We start from the raw sequence: 19,530 nt of genomic DNA, 5'->3' as shown, positions 1-19,530 counted from the left end.
TATCTATTATCTATTTTATCAACTGTTTTAATTCAACAACATACAACGAATCAAAAATAAATAATATATCATACTAATAGTAATTTTTCTACACTAAATATGAGAGAAAAATCAAGTTGATATATAATCAAACGTATTTATAGATATTTGTGCAAAAATCCATCCAAAATTAGTTTTGTAGTTTTGTACTTGGTTTGTTTTATGACCTTTTAATTCGTGCAAACTATTATTATTTTAATTTTTATGTTCCTTAGGTACAACATCATGGTATGAGATTTATTTTGGATCTTAAACGGGCTCAAATAAGTAGTAATATTGAATTTTTTTCATCTATCAGCACCCAATAAAATTATATTAAAATTTCTACCATTTCAGCTGTCCCATAAAAATACTTACTTAACACATTTTAAATCTCAGCCGCCATTTTTTTTTTTTTCAATAACGCAAAACGTATATGATGAAAATTATGTTAAAAAAAGCCTTATAAATAAAATTAGAAGGACCAATAGTAGGACGAGCGTTTATGATTTAGGTTGCAAAGATAATAAAGAACTCTCAAGGCCAATTACCGACAGTTGATTTATTTGATAATAACGGATACCATTACATAATTTTATTTTATTAGAAATCATACAATTATAATCGCAATATTGTCGAAATAATAATACGTTCTATTTCGAATTGAAAATTCAAATAATATATATTATTATTACTACAATAATTATGATTGTACTATTATTGCTGGTTTTATTCCTACTTTTCAGAAAAAGTTTTGAGAACTGGATACATCTTAGTTTTTAAAAACAAAAAACAAAAAACATGAATATAGTAACATAAAAATATAATCATAATGATCTCGAAATCGATGAAATACAATTAATGTATACATTATTTGGATGGAGGAATTCCTCCTTGGCGAAATAATGTTCCAAATATCAGTTCAGCTGCCTCAAAAGTGTATTTGTAGTTGTATACATTTTCGCCGGTTATTCCCATTTTCGTAATGTTATTGGATATATAAACGTAGCAAGGTTCCCTGAAACCAACAGGTAATTAAAATAAACGTTCAACAATTGCCCATCAATTGTGTAATTAATTACACGTGTAATGTATTAAAATATGTTTAAAATAGAAAAAGTCATCATAAAAAAAATCCAAGCCAGAGAGCAAAAAAGCTAAAAACTCAATTTCTCTTTTTCGAGTCTGTATCAATTGTATAGTTAATCAATACATAGCCAATCTACAAAACAATAATCGACGACCAAAGGTATTTTAGAATGTCAACAATTTACCCCTTACCGTGAAAAATACTAAAAAAAAAAATAGCGATTGAAAAAGTTACCTAGCTAAAATTTAGTTTATTCATTATACAACCCCCCACAAAGGTTGATTCAAATTATTGGTAGTATGATCGGTTAATTAATTTTGAACTTGTAAAAAATAAAACAAGTTGAAAATGTTTTTTCCCAGCAAAAGCGTTACTATGAATAACAATACTCACTGTGGTTTTAAATAGAACGCCAAATCTGTAAAGCAGAAAAGTTTTTTTTTATTAAATAGTTTACATATTATTTGTATTATCATCGAGTATATATTATATACAATATGTACTCGATTGGGTTTTTACTTAAAAATAGTGAATCAGATATTTGTATTACTGTAAATAGTATTTTTTGCGAAAGGACCAGTCATACGACTAATGATAATATACATAGAATGCAAATCTAACCTTTAAAAGAAAATTACTAGTTTTTTGTCGTTTAAATAAAATAATTTTTTGCACACAAAACACAATTAGTTTTGTAAATAAACTGCTATACTCAGTGTTCTTGTTGAATAATATTTAAATCTACATTAAACAATTATATATTACCTAATTTTTCATCTAACGGATTTTTACCATCTGCAAATGAAAATATAATTACAATTTTATCCGACAGCCAATATAATTATACCTTTTACCTTCTTTTACAAACTTGCAAACGCCCGTCTCTGGAATAAAAAAAAACAATTATTATACTTTTGACAAATAAATTATTTATGCGATTACCAACAGAATAAAATACTAATTCATTTTCAAAAAAAAAAAAAAAAAAATACAACCTTAGTAAAAAATTCTATGAAAAGTTTTGTGCTCCATAAATAATACTCTATAAGTATTATCACCAATCTCAATTTTAGGTTAATCAGAATGTAGTAACTATATTTTAACTTTTATTCAGTTTTTAAAGTATATATGTTCTGAGATCTAGTGTCAAGAACCAGACAGTTAAAAATAAAACAGAATTGTAAAACATAATAATACAAGCTAAATTGAAAAACAAGTCATTATTATAAAATTACATAAATGTGTGAGTGAACAACTCCGACATTCTCTTTGCTGCTTTATTTGTTTACCTAAATATGCAAACAGCAAATAAATGGAAATGTTTTTTAAGAATATTTTTTTAATTTCAAAAATATTTTTAAAACGGTTTTTTGTTCTAGGATTAAATTTTTTTTATACATTTTGTTCATGTAGTTCTAATTAATGTACTTCAATATTTTAATAACACATTTTACTATTATTTCAATAACACTTTCACAACATTATGAAGGCCTTACGTGCACAACTATTTTGTAAGAGGTAAAAAAAGGACAGTATATTTTTTAACAGAAAGTTATAAAATTGACCGTCAACTTATTAAAGGGCAGTTAATCATTTTGAATATGTCAACTTATTTTAAAGTGAACAATTATTATGTTTTTCTAGTTGCAGTGAAGGCTTAAAATGTTCAATTTGTTTTGTAAGTAGGCGGGGGGGGGGTCTTCTTTATCTAATTTCAATCTATAATACTTACAGTATCTAACTTAATATACTATATAAGAGTACATCTAAAGTAAACACAATTATAATTACCAAAATCCTGTTGATATATAATTATGTAATCCTTTTTGAGTATAGATGTATCTAAAAACAGAAAACAATTGAGTATTGCAAAAATATTATAGTTGGTAAGATTAATCATAGATTGAGTATGTATATATATATATATTTTTTAATCTATACATTTTGGTTTAACATTTATACATACCAATTTCAAATGTACATGCAACACAGATAGATAACAAAATAAAGTAATAATTTATTTTTGCCATAATGATGCTAATAACACCGCGGTAAAGGTTAAACGTTGAATGTAGAATTGTGATTGAACTTAACGAATGAAATTATCCAGTAAAATACCCACGTCGATCCCATATAAAAAAACTTTCACCTGAGCATACAGAAGAAGAAAAAACAATAATGATTCAAAAATAATAGGTACGTTTTGGAAATATATCAACACAATTAATGTAGTATATTTGCAAACAGTTTGCTAGGCCCCCTCGGTTTTTTTATTTGCAGAATGGAGGCCAGAAGAACTATAAATCGTACGGTAAAGCAGTTAAATTGAATAAATATCGTTCACCGTTCAATAGAGTCATTGAAATAAACTATTATTATTAATATAGTCTAGCTATATGTACCGAAAATTAATTACAAAACTCAAATAAAAACCAGGTAATAAATCAACGCCTCCAACGAGTACTGATGTAATTTACTTGAAAAAAAAAAATAGAAAATTATGTGTTCTGAATTACAATAACTTTCAAGGTAAACTAAAATTAAACTATATTATTGACTTTGAACCCTCTCCGTCCAATGATAATGTAGCATGGTACATTTTTGTGATCACATTTGATTATTTCAACGTGCTGTTACTCTGAAATCATATGGTATTCACTTGTCAATTAAAATTGGCTTTAGAATCACTCAATAATTTTCATTTTATTGTGTGACATTAGGTTAGGCAAAATGTTAGAACACGAGGAGAAAAAGTCCTTTGTTAGTAACTCTAATGGTTGTACCTGTTTAGTTTTTATTAAAAAATAATAAAACAATGCAAACAGAGTTGTACCTATGTCTTAAAAACGTTATTAGATAAAGGCTATGTTCTTATTAAATTCCATGCTAATTGTCTATTTGGAAAACATAAAATAAAGTCAAGTAGCAAAGCTCGTTTTCACTCAGATTGAGTGGTCTGTTTAATTTTCAAATAATCATATAAATAAATTAATTTTGTTTTTTCCGCTAATGAATTAATTTAATGTGATGACTGAAGTGAAAAATAAAATATTATGTATCTCGTAGAATTGTAGCAAAGTGGAAATGTGCATTTTAAAAACTCTAAGCTATGCAAATTATTACAAAATTATTACCATAAAAATCGACACAACTAACACATAGTTTATTATGTTTGAAAGGATAAATCATCACAACATAAAATCAACAAAATCATTGTTAGTTATCCGCGTTTGATTAAGATCCGTTTGAATAAGATTTTAAATAAAATTAGCCGTTAGGAAGAATAATAAAAAAAATAGATGGTCTTAATAGGTGTTTAAAAAGTTTAACTTATAACAATATAATATACAAACAATATACACCGCGACCAACTAAAATAAAAATTGGAAAAAAAAATTTTATTTAGATAATAACTCATAAAATAAATACATTTTTTAGTTTTTATTTAAAAGATTTGAATAATAATAATTTTAAATACATTATTTAGGTTGTCGAAACTCGAAACACAGGTAATACATACAATTACCTGTACCTATAATAATAATTAATTATATAGAAATATAGTTTGCCATAAGCAGATGTAAACAATAATGAAATAAAATTACCAATACATATCCCTTATATTGGGAACATCTGAATTAAAAATAAAAAATTAATCATAATAACACTATAAGGCTATATTCGATATTAATTGTTTATTCCATGGTACATGTTATTAATAGAATATAGACAGAAATTTAACACTTTAACCTAAATATTCTACTATTTACTTGAGAAAACTATGCCATTTGTCTAACTCTCAACTATTGCCAGGTGACTTAAAGAAACTTTTCTCCGTTGTATCAACCGAGATTCGATACAAGGGTGAATATTTATTGTCAAATACAAAAGTACTTTTGTCAGGTAAAAAAAAAAAAAACATCACCACGTCACAGTACTTATGAATTACTATTGTTTTGAGTCACCTTACGAATTTTGAATTACCAATTTAAGTGGCAACGATAAGGTTTGTTAATAATTATAAATAATCAATGACTATCATCTACCTGATATAAGTATATGGATAAAATAATTTTTAAGTTGTTTCTAAAAATGTTTGGATGACACATATCCGACTTTTTTGTTACAATATCGAGAGCTGGTACTTGTAGGCACACTAGAGAAAAATAAATATACCTATGTGTAATTAAATAAAAACGATAAAACATTAGATTAACCATCTTCACAGATAAATCGTTCATCTAGTACACGGTACTTTAAATACTACGGTATAAAACTGTATAAGTGTGCTGCTTAAATAGCACTTTATTGTGAACCATCTCACATTCAAAATTACGTTTGCAACTAAATAATTGCATATTATACTTAAGAAACAGTTCATTTTCACGCCACGATGAGTACTAAAATAGTCATAGGATTTTGTTTGTTATTGTGTCTAAATTTTTCCGGATCGTTAATTATTCAAAATCCAGCTGTTGATTTAGAAGAATACAATAATTCTTATGAGGTAATTTGTACAGTATGGTATTTGAAAGTATTAATTTCAGTATTTTATATCAAGAATTTATGTCAAAGAAAATAATAAATTTCAGGATGAAGGATTATTCAGTGGACTTAGTGCGTCTGGAGAAAATTCCGGCGCAAAAATTAATGATTTAGAACCTCAAAACAAAGAATTTCTACCCAAAAACTTTGATGCACGCACAAGATGGCCGAGATGTCATTCAATAGGCGCCGTTCGATTTCAGTCCAATTGCAATTCTGATTGGGTAAGTTTGAAAATAACCAAAAGTCGAATTCCAAAATGGAGGTTTTGATTTTATTTAGTTTTCATGCCGCATTACGTTGTACAGTGCAATTTCAATACCATTAGAAATTAATTTCAATAGTTAATTTTGATTATGATTTCTGAGCTATACCTACTAGCACTGAACTCAATATATGGAACGAGTATTTAGATGGAAAAATGTCCCCACCTGGGAGGCTGCCATTTTGTGTACCAATTTCATAAAAAAGTAAAAATGCTACGTCACTTTTCCATGATATGTACTGAAATGTTAGGTTAAGTGATGATAACACCGTCATATATATTTATATGATAAATCATAGAGAAAACAATAAATATCATGGAAAAAACAATAACGGTAAACAAAATGGCAGCCTCCTTTATTTATTCGTATGACATTACAATGAACGATAGCACTAAATTGTATTCCTTATTAGGTAACAGATTAAATTATTATTGTAACTAACATAAATAAGCATTTTAAGGTTTAAGCAAAAATATTAAGTATTACATTAAATTTGATTAAACTAAACAGGCAGCCTCCTACCAGGGTACATTTTCATAAGCAACCGACTATAGGCAATACGCGTTCCATATATTGAGTTCAGTGTTTGCTAGTCTTAGACAATAGACATTATACGTTATTAAATTTATTATCTAGTTATAAAAGTAACAGTGGGTAACACAAAAGTAAATGCGTTTTGTGTTATTTTTTTTAATTAAAATTACAGAAATCGTACCTATACGATAGTAATAAATTAACGCGAATATTAAACGTATAGAAACACATTTATATAATATCCAACAAGGACATTTTTTAAAAAATTCAAAGAAACCCCCGTAGGCAAAACACTTGATGTATCATAGGGGTACACGCTGTCTTCAGTTTTCACAGTAATACTTTCTTAGCTGTGTTAGGCGTTAGCAATGTAAGCGTTGGTAACACTGGTCTAGCAGTGACCAGGGCCAGTGTACAACATTATTTATACCAATAGTCGTTTTTCCACTGCCGTTGAGTGTTGTTTTTTTTTTATGTAATGTTTTTTAATTCATATACAAAATTGAATTGTTCTTTTAAAACAAGTTTATTTCATTCTAATAGCTGCAAAATAATATGTTTTACTCCGCAGGCTATTGCTGTTGCTGGCGTTTTCAGCGATAGACTGTGGATTAGCAGTAAGGGTAATACGGCAGTCAACATATCTTTTGAACACATTCTCACTTGCGCTAGAAGTGACGGATGCATCGAAGGAGAACCCGAAGACGCTTGGGATTTTCTCGAGAACAACGGAGCCGTAACTGGACGTGACTACGGATATAATAAGGTATGTAATAAGTAATAGGACATCTGGGGGGCCCCCAAATAAGCTCCCCGTTTTGATTTTGTCGATAAGTAAAAAACTAATGACTTAAAAACAAAAAATATATATTCCTTATTATTCAGTGCAAAAAGCTCACCTTAAAAGAGGGGTCACATCATTTTCAGTCCCTTTCGGCCCCTAACTCTTCTCTTATCACTCATCTTATCATTTATTTCTTAACTCTAGTCCTGGTGGTGACCATATGATAATATATTTGAAGTGCTATAGGTTGACATACAGTGTTACCATATTACTAATAATTTACTATTGTATACAGATTTTAATGGTTTAATTTGTTACGGTTTAATATGGTCGTACCTAGTCAGTAAATAATATCACATATTAAATTATTCTTATCATGCTATACTATGCTGCCGTCTAGTTAATTGTTTTCAACTAGGTTGCAGGATGGCCGCCATTAAATTATAGTTGATTCATATCAAAGTAAATGCTAGTATTGGCAATGGCTTCTCCTTATATTATTTACTCTATGCTCTAGTTTCTAATAATTGATCTCTTATCTCTTATCACTTATCATTTATTTCTTGTCTCTAATCATTTTTCTCTTATCATTTTTTGAGTTAGGGGCCGAAAGGAACTGAAAATGAAATGTGACCCCTCTTTAAGGTGAGATTTTCGCACTGAATAACAGGGAATACATATACATATTTTAAGTCATTATTTTTTTACTATTTGTCGAAACCTTCAATTTTTAACTTGTAGAAAATATGAAAACGGGGGGCTTAATTTGAGGGTTCCTCAGATTTCCAATCACCTATTACTTACCTTTTTACGCTAGAACACCCTGTATGTACAAATATTATTATTTATAATTTATTTAGGTGTGTCAACCTTATGAAATAGCACCTTGTGGAATTTACGGTTATCCAAACTGTGATAAACCCATAGCAGACACGCCAACGTGCCGTAGAAACTGCACAAATCGCACTTACAAAAGGAGTTATGAAGCTGATTTGTACAGGAGTGAGTTCTACATTGACATAACCACACATTGGCCATATTTTCCTTTTCAACGTACAGAATTGATTGTCTTTGATTTTTAGCCCGTAGAAGTTACAAGACAATTCCGGCCAAAAACGAAAGCGACATTATGAACGAGATTTATTACAACGGTCCGGTGGCAGTTATATTCGATGGCTACAAAGACTTGTTTCGTCATGTTGCTGGTGGGTCAAATTTCGATTCAATATTAAAAAAAAAATACTTAACGGTTAAAAAAACAACGATTCTTATTTTACAATATATTAACACTATCGATTCGTTTTTAGGGGTCTATCGTAAAATGTCCGACGAGTTTGTCAGGCGGGTTTCGATGAAAATAATTGGCTGGGGTTACAAAGGAAGTCTATGTTACTGGCTGGTGGTCAATTCTTGGGGTGAACGATGGGCCGAACAGGGACTGATCAAAATTGAGAGAGCCACATTGAGCACTTTATTTGGAAACATCACAGCAGGATATGCTTGATGTGTTATATAAATGTTATATAATTATACAATTTACATAGGCTGTATAAGTGTTTTCCTTATTACAAATTCATTTTGTATGACTTTGGTAGTCGACCATTCGTGTGAATACACTTGCACAAACGCATTTAGTGAAACCAAAATGTTTGTTCATAACTTTTATTTTAACTGGATTTATAAACACTTTTTATTTATTAGTTCTTATAAGCAATTTGCACGAATAGGGTTTAATGAAAAAAAAGTATTATGCTTTTACTAGTAGGAAATGTAATCGTTAATATACATAATAAAATACTTGATAATAATTTTACAATAATATGCATTTAACATAAAAATGTTTTAAGATAGTTTGAAAATTTTTATTTTACTAAATTATATCGATGATAGTATAATATCAATACACCATCTTTATAATACAAGTATAATCAATATAATTTCTTAGTATTATTGACAGTTTAATTTGTTTTAACACAAATCAATTTTATGGAAAAGCAACCAAGTATTTAACAGCTTAATAATTTAATTTTGTCGTACCTATACCTTATATTTTAGAGAAAAAATGTAAAAGTTTAACAAAAAACTTTCATGTGGCGTTTATATAGATATTAAAAAGGTAAAAACTTTTTCAAGCTAGAACTTTAATTTAACAGTTTTCAAAATACTTTTTTCGATAACATAAATAAAGATTATTTTCAAACAGCATAATTCCCAAAGACCTGTAATCTCCTCCTCCCCCCCCCCATCAATATGCTCCATACCCATTCGCTATTATGCTCAAGACGTGTCTTAAGTGTTTTCTTCACTCGATACTTGTGTATTATAATTATTAATTTATAATAATATATAATATTTGTATGGGTACGACAGACTACTCTGATAAATTGATCCGCTAGGCGCTAACGCCATATTTCTTATCAATTAGTAATCGCTTATCAGTTATCAGTGTTTGTTATCAGCAAAAAATACCGCGAGAATTCCAAAATATAGATAAGAACCAATTGGCAATTTACAAAATATATCAAACACAAGTAACAATAGAAAAGTAGGTATAACAATAAAAAGCTATTTTGTATTAGTCTAGTGGAAATCACATTTTTTTATATTCATTATAGTATATTAATCTGTAATTCTGTCATTTTTATTTACCAGTGTAAAGGCGGACGATTTCAAAAGCGATTCACATCATAAGGAATTGGTAAGAGAAAGAAAAAAATGTTTAATGTCGCTAAAGCGTAATGCGTTGTTAAAATCCGTGTTAACTAAACAACACATTTACATGTCGTACCTAAATAATTGTTGATTTTTATGTTTATTTCCAGATACTACTAGTGTACAAATTAAAAACATGGATCAATTAACAGATTCGCCAGCCGAATGGGATGACAATAACTTCGAAGAAGACGCAAAAGAAAACCAAAAATGGACTGTAAAGGATCATGTATTGTTTTTGATTGACGCTTCAAAACCCATGTTTCAGCAATCCCATAACTCTCAAACTTATTTTTCTTTGTGCGTCGAGAGTTGCAAAGCCGCGGCGATAAATATTATTAAAAGGTGTAAAAACGACAAAATTGGTTTACTGTTGTTCGGAACAAATAACGATAACAAAACGTGTCCAAAATATTTAAACGTCGTGTGGGAAATCAAAAAACCCAACGTCGAATTTATAAAAATGCTAGACCAACTAGTAACCGTGGACGAAACCAAATTTGGCTTATCGCCAACCAATCCAATAGTCGATGCCGTTTGGTATGGTAATTTCTTGTTGACGAAATATCGGGAAAAACAAAGTCATTCGAGTTTGGTATTTATGTCTTGCTGTGATCAGCCGCTTGTTGGCGACGGCAAAAAGTTATTCATTTTAAGAAAACGGTTAGAAGATGTCGTCGCTAATGAATTTGCATTTAAATTTATTCCTCTCGGAGCCGAATTCAATATGGGAATATTTTATAACGACTTACTTGATAATTTTGAACACATCGTGAAACCATCGAATGGGCTGGACAATGTCGACGATATTGTTTCTGAAATTGATACATACAGCCCAAAGAAAAGAAGCGTAAACGCCTTACGATTGTATTTGGACGATACTACATTTTTTTCGGTTTCTTTGTATAATTTTTTTTCAGAATTCAAACTGCAACCAAAAGTGAAATTGGACAGAAGTTCTAACGAACAGGTCTATTCGTATAGACAAGTAATGCACACCGACACCGATGAGGTGATGTACAGATCTGATTTGGCCAAATATTGCAAAATATCAAACGCTGAAATAATATTCCGGAACGAAGACCTTGCGATTCTCAACGACAACCTAATGGATCCCGGAATAAGATTGCTCGGCTTCAGAAGTCCCGACGATTTGTACATTTACTATCATTTCAGGACGTACAGTTTTATTCAACCCAACGAACACGACGTCGAAGGAAGTTCGGTAATATTCAACAGTCTTTGCGACACGTGTTTGGAAATGAACAAAGTGGTTATGTGTTATCTAAAAGTGCGACGAGGCGGAAAAATAAATCTAGCAGCATTAATCCCTCAAGCGGAAACTAATGATCAGCCGGCCGGCTTTCATGTTATGTATCTGCCGTTTGCCGACGCTCTCAGAGACGTCAAAACCCAATCGTACGATCGTGTCGAGCCGAACGACAGTCAGATTCAGTTGGCCGCCGACATATTGGACAGATTGTCTTTCGACAAAAATCCTACAACGATACCCAATCCCAAAATAGACACTCACTGGGCAATGTTGGAGGCCTTGGCCCTAGACTGTGAACAACCAAAACAAGTCAAAGACGAAACGCTACCCGATTTCGAAGCCATTGAACGAAACTTGAGTGGTTTGAAAAATAACATTTACGGTCAACTCATTCCGGTCGGATACAAACCGTCGACAGCCGCTTCTGTTAGCGCGTCGAAACGTCCGGCTTCCAATTCGGATCACGTGGAAACGATCAAAAGGTTTCGGTCAAACCCCAAAATGGACACGATGAAAGATCTCGTCAAAAAAGGATTGGTGGACAAGTTGGTCGTCAACGAACTGAAAGAGTTTTTGAAAACCAACGGATTGCCGATCGTTGGCAGTAAAGCGGAATTGGTCTTTAAGGTATACGACTTTTTCGAAAATCTAAACTAACTTTTTAATTTATTTATTTTATTATTTTTATTTGTTAAAATCCACGTGTTTGTAAAAGTTTATTTGTCGAGTTATATAATAAAAAATAAAAATCAATTGTACGAGAGAGAAAAACACCTCAATTTGTTTACGTCAATTGATTGTTTACTTAACTCGTTCGACCAGCGTTGGGTTAGCTAGAAAAATAAACATTATCTTTTATTAGGTCTGTTCTTAAATTTATTCTCTCCGATTTCAATTGTATATTTGTATGTTAATTCCCTAATCGGTCAAACTAATAAAATAAAGTACGTTATATTTCCACCTTAATTATAACCGGGTAAACATTTCACAATAAATGATTTAGATCTGTTTTACTCAATTTAAAAATAAATAATATCCGTCGAACTTATACCAAAATTCAACCGAAGCCAAGTAAAAGTTTTGATTTACAAATTGAACGACTTGTCGGCTTTTTTTACCATTGACGTTTACTCAAATATAATAATAGTATTGACAACACATCATTTTTCTTACGCATAATAAAATAAAAAAACGCCAACACGTTGTCGATTGAAAATATATTTTAAACTTGAATTTTTTTTTTTTTTTTTTTCAATGCTTTTTTACTCAACAACTTAAGTTTTACACAACAACAACAAAGATTGAAAAGCGAACAAGACATAAAAATTAATGGAATAATGATGATTATTTATATAACATTGGCAAAATGTGTTTTATATAATTAAAAAATAATAATATTACAATAAATGTTTTTTAACAATATCATCGATTTAATAAAAATATAATAATTTATCGAAAGTAAAATGGGCACACGCAGTAGTCGTAAAACTATTAATTTATCTTGCGGTGAATTTATAAAAAAAAAAAATTATCCAAGGTGTACAAATGAGGAGTTAAAATTTAATTGTAATCATCGTTGAAAATGTTTAACGCTGAAGAATTACTTGTAATTAAAACGCTATTTAATATGCAAGACGATGAGAAAAATCTAAGTTATACTTTCACTACTTTTATTGCTATGAAGTAAAATTACTTTAAAGACATTTTTAAATGAACGAATAAAGTTTGTAAAAGGCAATATGTGAAGTATTTAATTATCAGTTAGATTTGTAACGCTGAATTTAATGTTTTAAACTAAGTAGTCAAATTCAACAAACGAATTAAAATATTAGATTCAATTTTTTTTGTTTTTTTACATTTTTTTAATTTATACAATTACAGTACCGTCTCATATTTTTTTTTTCACACTATTTCATAGATTAACAACGGTTTAGGTTTTGACACTTAAGAGATTTTTTTTTTTTATTGCTACAAACTATGTATATATATATTTTTTTTAAGACTAATTAAATACACAAAATATAACAAGATTTACAATTTTATAAAGTATTCGATTCAAATGATTCGTTATCGAACACACATTACACGTATGACATAATATATTAAAAATAAAATTTCAATTCAAAATGCGTACTTTCATAATTTCAAACATTACGATGAATATTATACAATATATACCGATATATTTCTCGTTAATCTTAACTACTCTTAACACTTAACTCGTTTGTTTATTTGTACTCTCTTAACAACGTGCGACCGACATATCGGATTATATTAGAAACGGGTACTTTTTTAATAATCGACACAAAATGTAAAAAAACGCTAATTCAAATAAGACATACGGAACATGTGCAAATGGAAGATCGTTTATACGAATAATATTGTACGCAATTTACCGTTGCAAATACACGTTTCAAAACAACTACACTACGGTTTAATTATTAAACTTTTTGAAATATAAAAATATTTCTATTTTAAAATCATAATAATATATAAAGTGTAACACCTGTTGTTACTTCTTGTATTGTAAAAGGGCAATACATTTAAATGAACTCTACGAAAACTTATAGACACGACTTTTAAAATTATTACGGTAAGCGATTAAATAAGAGGAGAAAATATATAATATTATCTCAAAAAGTGTAATAAACATATTGGGTTTACATTATGATACATATATTTATAATATAATATTTAAAATTTAAATTTAAAATATCGAATATAGACAATATATGGAAATATGTAATGTAAAATAAAAAAATTACGCACATTAAAATATATATATATATATATCAAATATGGTTTACAATATGAGCAAAAAGTATTAAAAGTCAATTAAAGTATATTATAAATAATTATTAAATATTACGGTACGTCATAAATACTATATACTTGGTTTATATATTTAAAAATTCTCTTATATATATACTTTTAGCACAACGTTGTAATTATAAACAAAACGAAAAAAAAAAATATATATATATATATATAATATATTATATTAATAAATATTTACAAGTATGTTATTTCTATATAATATAATAATATTATGTCGACGAAATGTATGTATAAATGGATTTCAAAGGAACGCAATCAGTTATCACTCAATCGAATTATTAAAAAAAATTATAAGATATTATAAACGCCTTACACGACGTACAATTTTAATTAAGGAAAATTATTTCTTATAAGTGTATATTATTTATATTTTGAACAAAGTACTCGAAATACAATTAAAAAAAAACATATTTATTTTTACCAATTGTTTTTTTTTTTAATGTATTCTTTTTTTTTTTTATTCATACGCAATTAAATAAAAAAACGTATCCTGTGATGTCTGAATCGGTTACATTTCTCTAAACATATCTATATAAACTATTAAATAAAAAAAAAAAATCCGAATAAGTACGATGGATGTTATCACAGATAATAGAAAGAGACGTAGAAATGGCCGGATGCGGAAAAAAAAAATTAACACTATTTTCTAGTAGCGTCTAACACAACACCTGACTAATCGAATTTTTAAGGTCGTACGTACGGCGATTTATTTTAAACGATCACGTTAATAACATTTAAATCTGCGTAACTCGAATATAATATATATTGTCACACGAAAAGAAATAATATACTATTATTATTATTATTATTATTATTATTATTATAAGAACAGACGTATATTGTCAACGTTCAGATAGATTGACAAATCGGTCTCCAAATGGAACAATAAAATCACATATTTCATCGGCAATAACTAATAATAATAATAATAATAATACATAGAATTTAACTACAAGTCGTACGTCTTAATACTAAGATGGATAATATTTTTTAATTATAATAATAATAATGTATTATAATATAATATAAATATGAAGAACTATATAGACAAGCAAGAAAATGGATTTATAAATTATCAAATTACACAATTGTATATATAGCTTGCAGTTTTGTAAAGTAAGTTTTAAAGCATAGTAAGGAATCGTAAATGCGTAATACCCAAAACCGGTCTTACAAGTTTTGTTTGAAGTTAACAGTTTCGGCGAATATCATCTGTTTTAGCGTCTCTCTGGGTAGGTCGTCCAGTTCGGTGACAAATCTAAAAGGTTCCTCTGCGACTGGCTAAAAAAAAAAATCAAATCAAACACAGTACGTTTAGTTTTTATGGCGAAAAAAAAAATAATCTTTTTATATGAAAATTTACAAAATTATTGAAAATGGCCGTTTTTAAAAAAAACGTTACCTCATCGGCAGGATCGTAATACTGTTCGAGATACGGATGCGCTAACGCTTCTTCTACGGTGATTCTGTTGTGCGGATTGAAGGTCAACATCTTGTCCAACAGGTCCAAAGCTTTGGGATCGGCCGTCGGATAAAGTTGGGAAAACGCTATTTTCGGTTTGAACGGCAACGACTGTAAGTAACTGCGAGCCTGTTTTTCGGCGGAAAGAATTATTAATTAAGTGAGCGATTTCAAAATTGTTTTTCGGCAAATGTGTGTCATACTTTATCGTTTATAATGCACAATAAATCCACGGCCGTCGGAGAACCGAGTATTCCTAATATGTGGTTCAGCTGATCCAAATAATGCTTGCCGGGAAATATGGGTCTGTTGGACAACATTTCGGCCAAGATACAGCCGACTGACCACATGTCAATGGATTTTGTGTATCCCTTTTTAATTGGACAACGAAAATACGTTAAATTAACATATTCAAACTACAACGTTCGTAGAGTCACGTAAAAAAAAAATAGTAAATACACACTTTAGAGTTCAACATTATTTCTGGGGCACGGTACCATCTTGTGGCGACATATTCAGTAAGAAATCCTGTATGATCGTGATCGGGATCTGCAACTCTTGCCAAACCGAAATCACAAATCTAGGAATTTAAAAATTTTGATTATTTATCACTGGAAAAAAAATTATTAATTCAAATTGCAGCGCTCGAAACCGTTTACATCTTTACACAATCGAAAATGATAAAAAAATATATATTCAACGGTATTGTAAATCGAAACAATAATTAGAGAAAGGATCTATGATGTTTATTTTTTTATTAACGTTTATCGTTATTACTTTATCACAAAAAATTGTCCGTACAAATCTAATAAAATTATTTTTTTTTTAATGTTCAAATAATATAGGTCGGTTTCAAGCTCTTTAAATAAAACAATTTAGTCATAATACAGGATAATTTAGTAACAATATCTATTATTATTTAAACGCATTATGGTTTACGTACTTTGAGATCACACGTAGTGTTGAGAAGCAAATTACTAGGTTTGAGATCGCGATGTAAAACGTTTGCCGAGTGTATATACTTCAGCCCTCGTAGTATTTGGTAAAGGAAATAACAAATGTGATCGTTACTCAGTCTCTGAAAATGTAGCATTAAGAATGAAGGATATTAATTTTTTGAAGAATATTGAAATTAATCTAATCTAACAGTCGTCAAATAATAAAATGTACAATCCAAGTAATAATGGACTTTCGACGAGACGAACCTGAGTTTTTAACAACTTATACAAGTCAGTCTCCATCAAGCATTGAACAATGTACACGTCTTTCATTTGTTCAATTGTTTCAGCTCGCAATATATTTCTTATATCGATTATCTATAAACAACAATTAATTATTATATACAATAGTTAGTCAATAAATATATATATATATTTTTTTTTTTTCTTTAAACATTTTATTTATAATCATATTTTTTTCTTACGTTTTCGTGTTTGAATCTAGTTAATATTTTTATTTCACGTAATGTCCGCTGGCAATAAGTCTGATGTTCGAATGGCGATATTTTTTTTATAGCTACTTTACATTTAGTTTCGTTATCATAAGCCGACCTGCAATCACATTATTTACAATGTTAATTATATTAATTCCGTACTGAAAAAAAATGTTTTAATATTTTTATTCTTCTTCTATAAAATGACAAAAAATGTCTAGCCTAAATAATTTATAACACTACCTCGTTCTTAAATGTACAATTTTAAACGAGTAAGGCAATAATAAAATTTTAAATGGTGTCTTTGTACTACCTAAATAAGAATAGGGTTAATGGTCGTTGCAAATCAATTTTTTGAAATAAATAGTAGATAAAAACAAACCAGTTAAAGTTATGTTCCTATTAAATTATTAGTAATCAATAGTACATTAATTTATTGTTTGATAAATTAATTCTATTACCTACCATATTTCTTTTTTAAAATAATTATTAAATACTTCTAATAGGTACTTAATTGTTATTTAAATTATGCATTTATGAATTTAACCTCATCATTTGAAGTGTAAAACTAGCGATTTTATTATCAGGACTATTTTTTGATTCTCATAGTCGAGAAGTTTTTAAATGTTTAAGATAATAAAGTTATATTGTACGCAAAGGGTTTTTAACGATATCTGTAATAGCTTCCTCTTTGATACATTTTTCAAATTATCCTATTCTACGATCATAATAACTTTAAAAAAAAAATCTTATAGGCACAATATCGGTTTTTAATTTTCACTAAACCACAAGCGCTAAACAGAAGCGCTTATAAATGATAATGAAATATAAACTAAATGAAGAAAGATAGTAAATAAAACAAAAAAGATTTATAAAAAAAAAGACGCTATGACACAAGTCTGACAGTTTGTCATTATTACTAATAACATAATATACTAATTACTTAAGTTTTAGTTTTTAATTCTACAAAATGTTGGGCGTAAATCAAATCTCTTAATAAAAAGACCGTAATGGTCTTCTGTTAAATGCATAAAATTTAATGTCAGTCATAAACAAAATAACACATTATATTATCGTATGTAACATTTGAACTTTAATTAAATTGTACCTCTCCAGATAGTATAATGTTTTCTGTTTTTATTTATTTTTATTTTTAGTTTAATAATTATTAGTGAAAGAATATTAAAATCATTATCATCGTAATAAATATTTGGCAGAGATAAATCTATATTTTATAAGTATTACAACAGATAGAGCGAAATTATAATTTGACTTATTTATGTAAAAATATTTGTACTAAAAATATTACTCAAAAGTGTTTTTATTAGCTTTAATTGAATAGATTAGTAATTAAAATACATGCAAAGATTCCTTCAATAAAATATCTTCTAAGAACACAAAAAAAATTGCCATTTCTTTTAAAAAACCTCAAAATATAATTTAATTAATTATTTTGACAAACACAAGACATATAAGTTATAAATTAGTCTTAATAGAATAACGTTAGCGTTCCTACACAGCAAATTTTTTTTGCAATATTTTCGTAATAGTTTTTAAGATTTATTTTAAAACGGTTTGCATAAAAGAAGTAAATTTTAACGTGGAAATTATTTTTGGCTGGATACACACATTTTTTTCATCAATTTTGCGACATCTTGATTTTTACGTACAACCAAACTGTATCTAGGTAATTATATAGTTCATTACAGATCATAACGTTTTTCGAAATGTCGAACGCGAGAGTTTGAACGATTTATCATCACTACATAGTTTAGTTTGTCTACGTAAAATTCGCAATATTCCAATCTAAAGGACAAGAATCGAAAACGCAAAAATACTGAAGCTGCAAAATGCTCAGATACATAGACTATCGACGACGGAAAGAATTTATACGCTTTGTTAGCGATACTCTCGTCGTCGTCCGAAACTACTGAAAATGAAGTGTACGTCGGTTTGTTACGAAACGAGAAAAATACTGCCGAAGACATATGCGTGTTACTACGTCGTCGTCCCGGGCGACGGAGCAACCAAGAGCGCTCGTTTGTTTCGACACTTTGTCGCGGCAGACGTTTGGCCCGCACCGACTACAACGATGACGATGACAATACGTTAATTAGACAAACGCTAAGGTCCGTTATACTCACACGACCATTCCGTAGGCTCCTTCTCCTATGTAAGAAAGACTCGTGTACCTTGGGCCAACGTCGAATATCTGCCCTCGAATCATTTCTTCAACGTTGGACGCGCCCCGAGTGTAACTCACAAACGAGTACTGCAACCGACGGTGGTTGTTCTTTGGAAACTTACTGGCCAAGACGCGGTGCTTTTGTTGTCGGGGCAAACCGAGTTTGGCGCAAACGAGTCCGTCCTGTTGACTCCAAGTCGATTCGGCGCAACCGTGTACAGCTGCTGCAGTTGCACAGGGTACGGACGGGAGTTATGACTATGGAGTGCAGTGTATCCGCGAGCTACTGGCTGCTGCTGCTGCTGGTGTGATATCCACGTTTGATTGGACGGCCAAAGATAACGCTACCGAGCGCCCAGTTTGACGTCATCCGCGCATTACCAATTGGTTC

General features: G+C 29.4%; 4 protein-coding genes across 4 annotated transcripts; 2 read left to right on the top strand and 2 right to left on the bottom strand.

Moving 5' to 3' along the window:
• Positions 1-565: 565 nt before the first annotated feature.
• Positions 566-3,241, bottom strand: LOC126833647 (uncharacterized). The gene is made up of 6 exons (XM_050565093.1): positions 3,075-3,241; positions 2,900-2,950; positions 1,963-1,992; positions 1,874-1,903; positions 1,502-1,526; positions 566-1,036 (listed from the first exon to the last, which is right to left on the bottom strand). The coding sequence occupies exons 1-6, from the start codon at positions 3,136-3,138 to the stop codon at positions 889-891; spliced, it is 348 nt and encodes a 115-aa protein (XP_050421050.1). The 5' UTR covers positions 3,139-3,241; the 3' UTR covers positions 566-888.
• Positions 3,242-5,399: 2,158 nt separating this feature from the next.
• On the top strand, positions 5,400-9,046 carry LOC126833763 (cathepsin B-like cysteine proteinase 3). Its single transcript, XM_050565282.1, has 6 exons — positions 5,400-5,615; positions 5,701-5,877; positions 7,025-7,219; positions 8,098-8,239; positions 8,320-8,442; positions 8,545-9,046. The coding sequence occupies exons 1-6, from the start codon at positions 5,502-5,504 to the stop codon at positions 8,739-8,741; spliced, it is 948 nt and encodes a 315-aa protein (XP_050421239.1). The 5' UTR covers positions 5,400-5,501; the 3' UTR covers positions 8,742-9,046.
• A 251-nt stretch (positions 9,047-9,297) lies between these two features.
• On the top strand, positions 9,298-12,233 carry LOC126833762 (X-ray repair cross-complementing protein 5-like). The gene is made up of 3 exons (XM_050565281.1): positions 9,298-9,782; positions 9,890-9,935; positions 10,060-12,233. Exon 3 carries the CDS (start codon positions 10,086-10,088, stop codon positions 11,877-11,879), a length of 1,794 nt encoding a protein of 597 aa, XP_050421238.1. The 5' UTR covers positions 9,298-9,782; positions 9,890-9,935; positions 10,060-10,085; the 3' UTR covers positions 11,880-12,233.
• A 2,290-nt stretch (positions 12,234-14,523) lies between these two features.
• On the bottom strand, positions 14,524-19,450 carry LOC126833651 (mitogen-activated protein kinase 1-like). The gene is made up of 8 exons (XM_050565096.1): positions 19,099-19,450; positions 16,946-17,072; positions 16,728-16,838; positions 16,466-16,600; positions 15,986-16,102; positions 15,726-15,893; positions 15,463-15,651; positions 14,524-15,341 (listed from the first exon to the last, which is right to left on the bottom strand). Exons 1-8 carry the CDS (start codon positions 19,179-19,181, stop codon positions 15,231-15,233), a joined length of 1,041 nt encoding a protein of 346 aa, XP_050421053.1. The 5' UTR covers positions 19,182-19,450; the 3' UTR covers positions 14,524-15,230.
• Between the last annotated feature and the right edge of the window lie 80 nt (positions 19,451-19,530).

The sequence above is a fragment of the Adelges cooleyi genome, unplaced genomic scaffold (assembly GCF_023614345.1).
Source record: "Adelges cooleyi isolate 19-005CV unplaced genomic scaffold, UGA_ACOO_1.1 ACOO_flye_CR_arks_rails_tigmint_CR_PRNA_2, whole genome shotgun sequence".
Classification (NCBI taxonomy): Eukaryota; Metazoa; Arthropoda; class Insecta; order Hemiptera; family Adelgidae; genus Adelges; species Adelges cooleyi.
The sequence above is the reverse complement of the archived record's forward strand: the minus strand, read 5'-3'. Positions and strand labels throughout refer to the sequence as shown.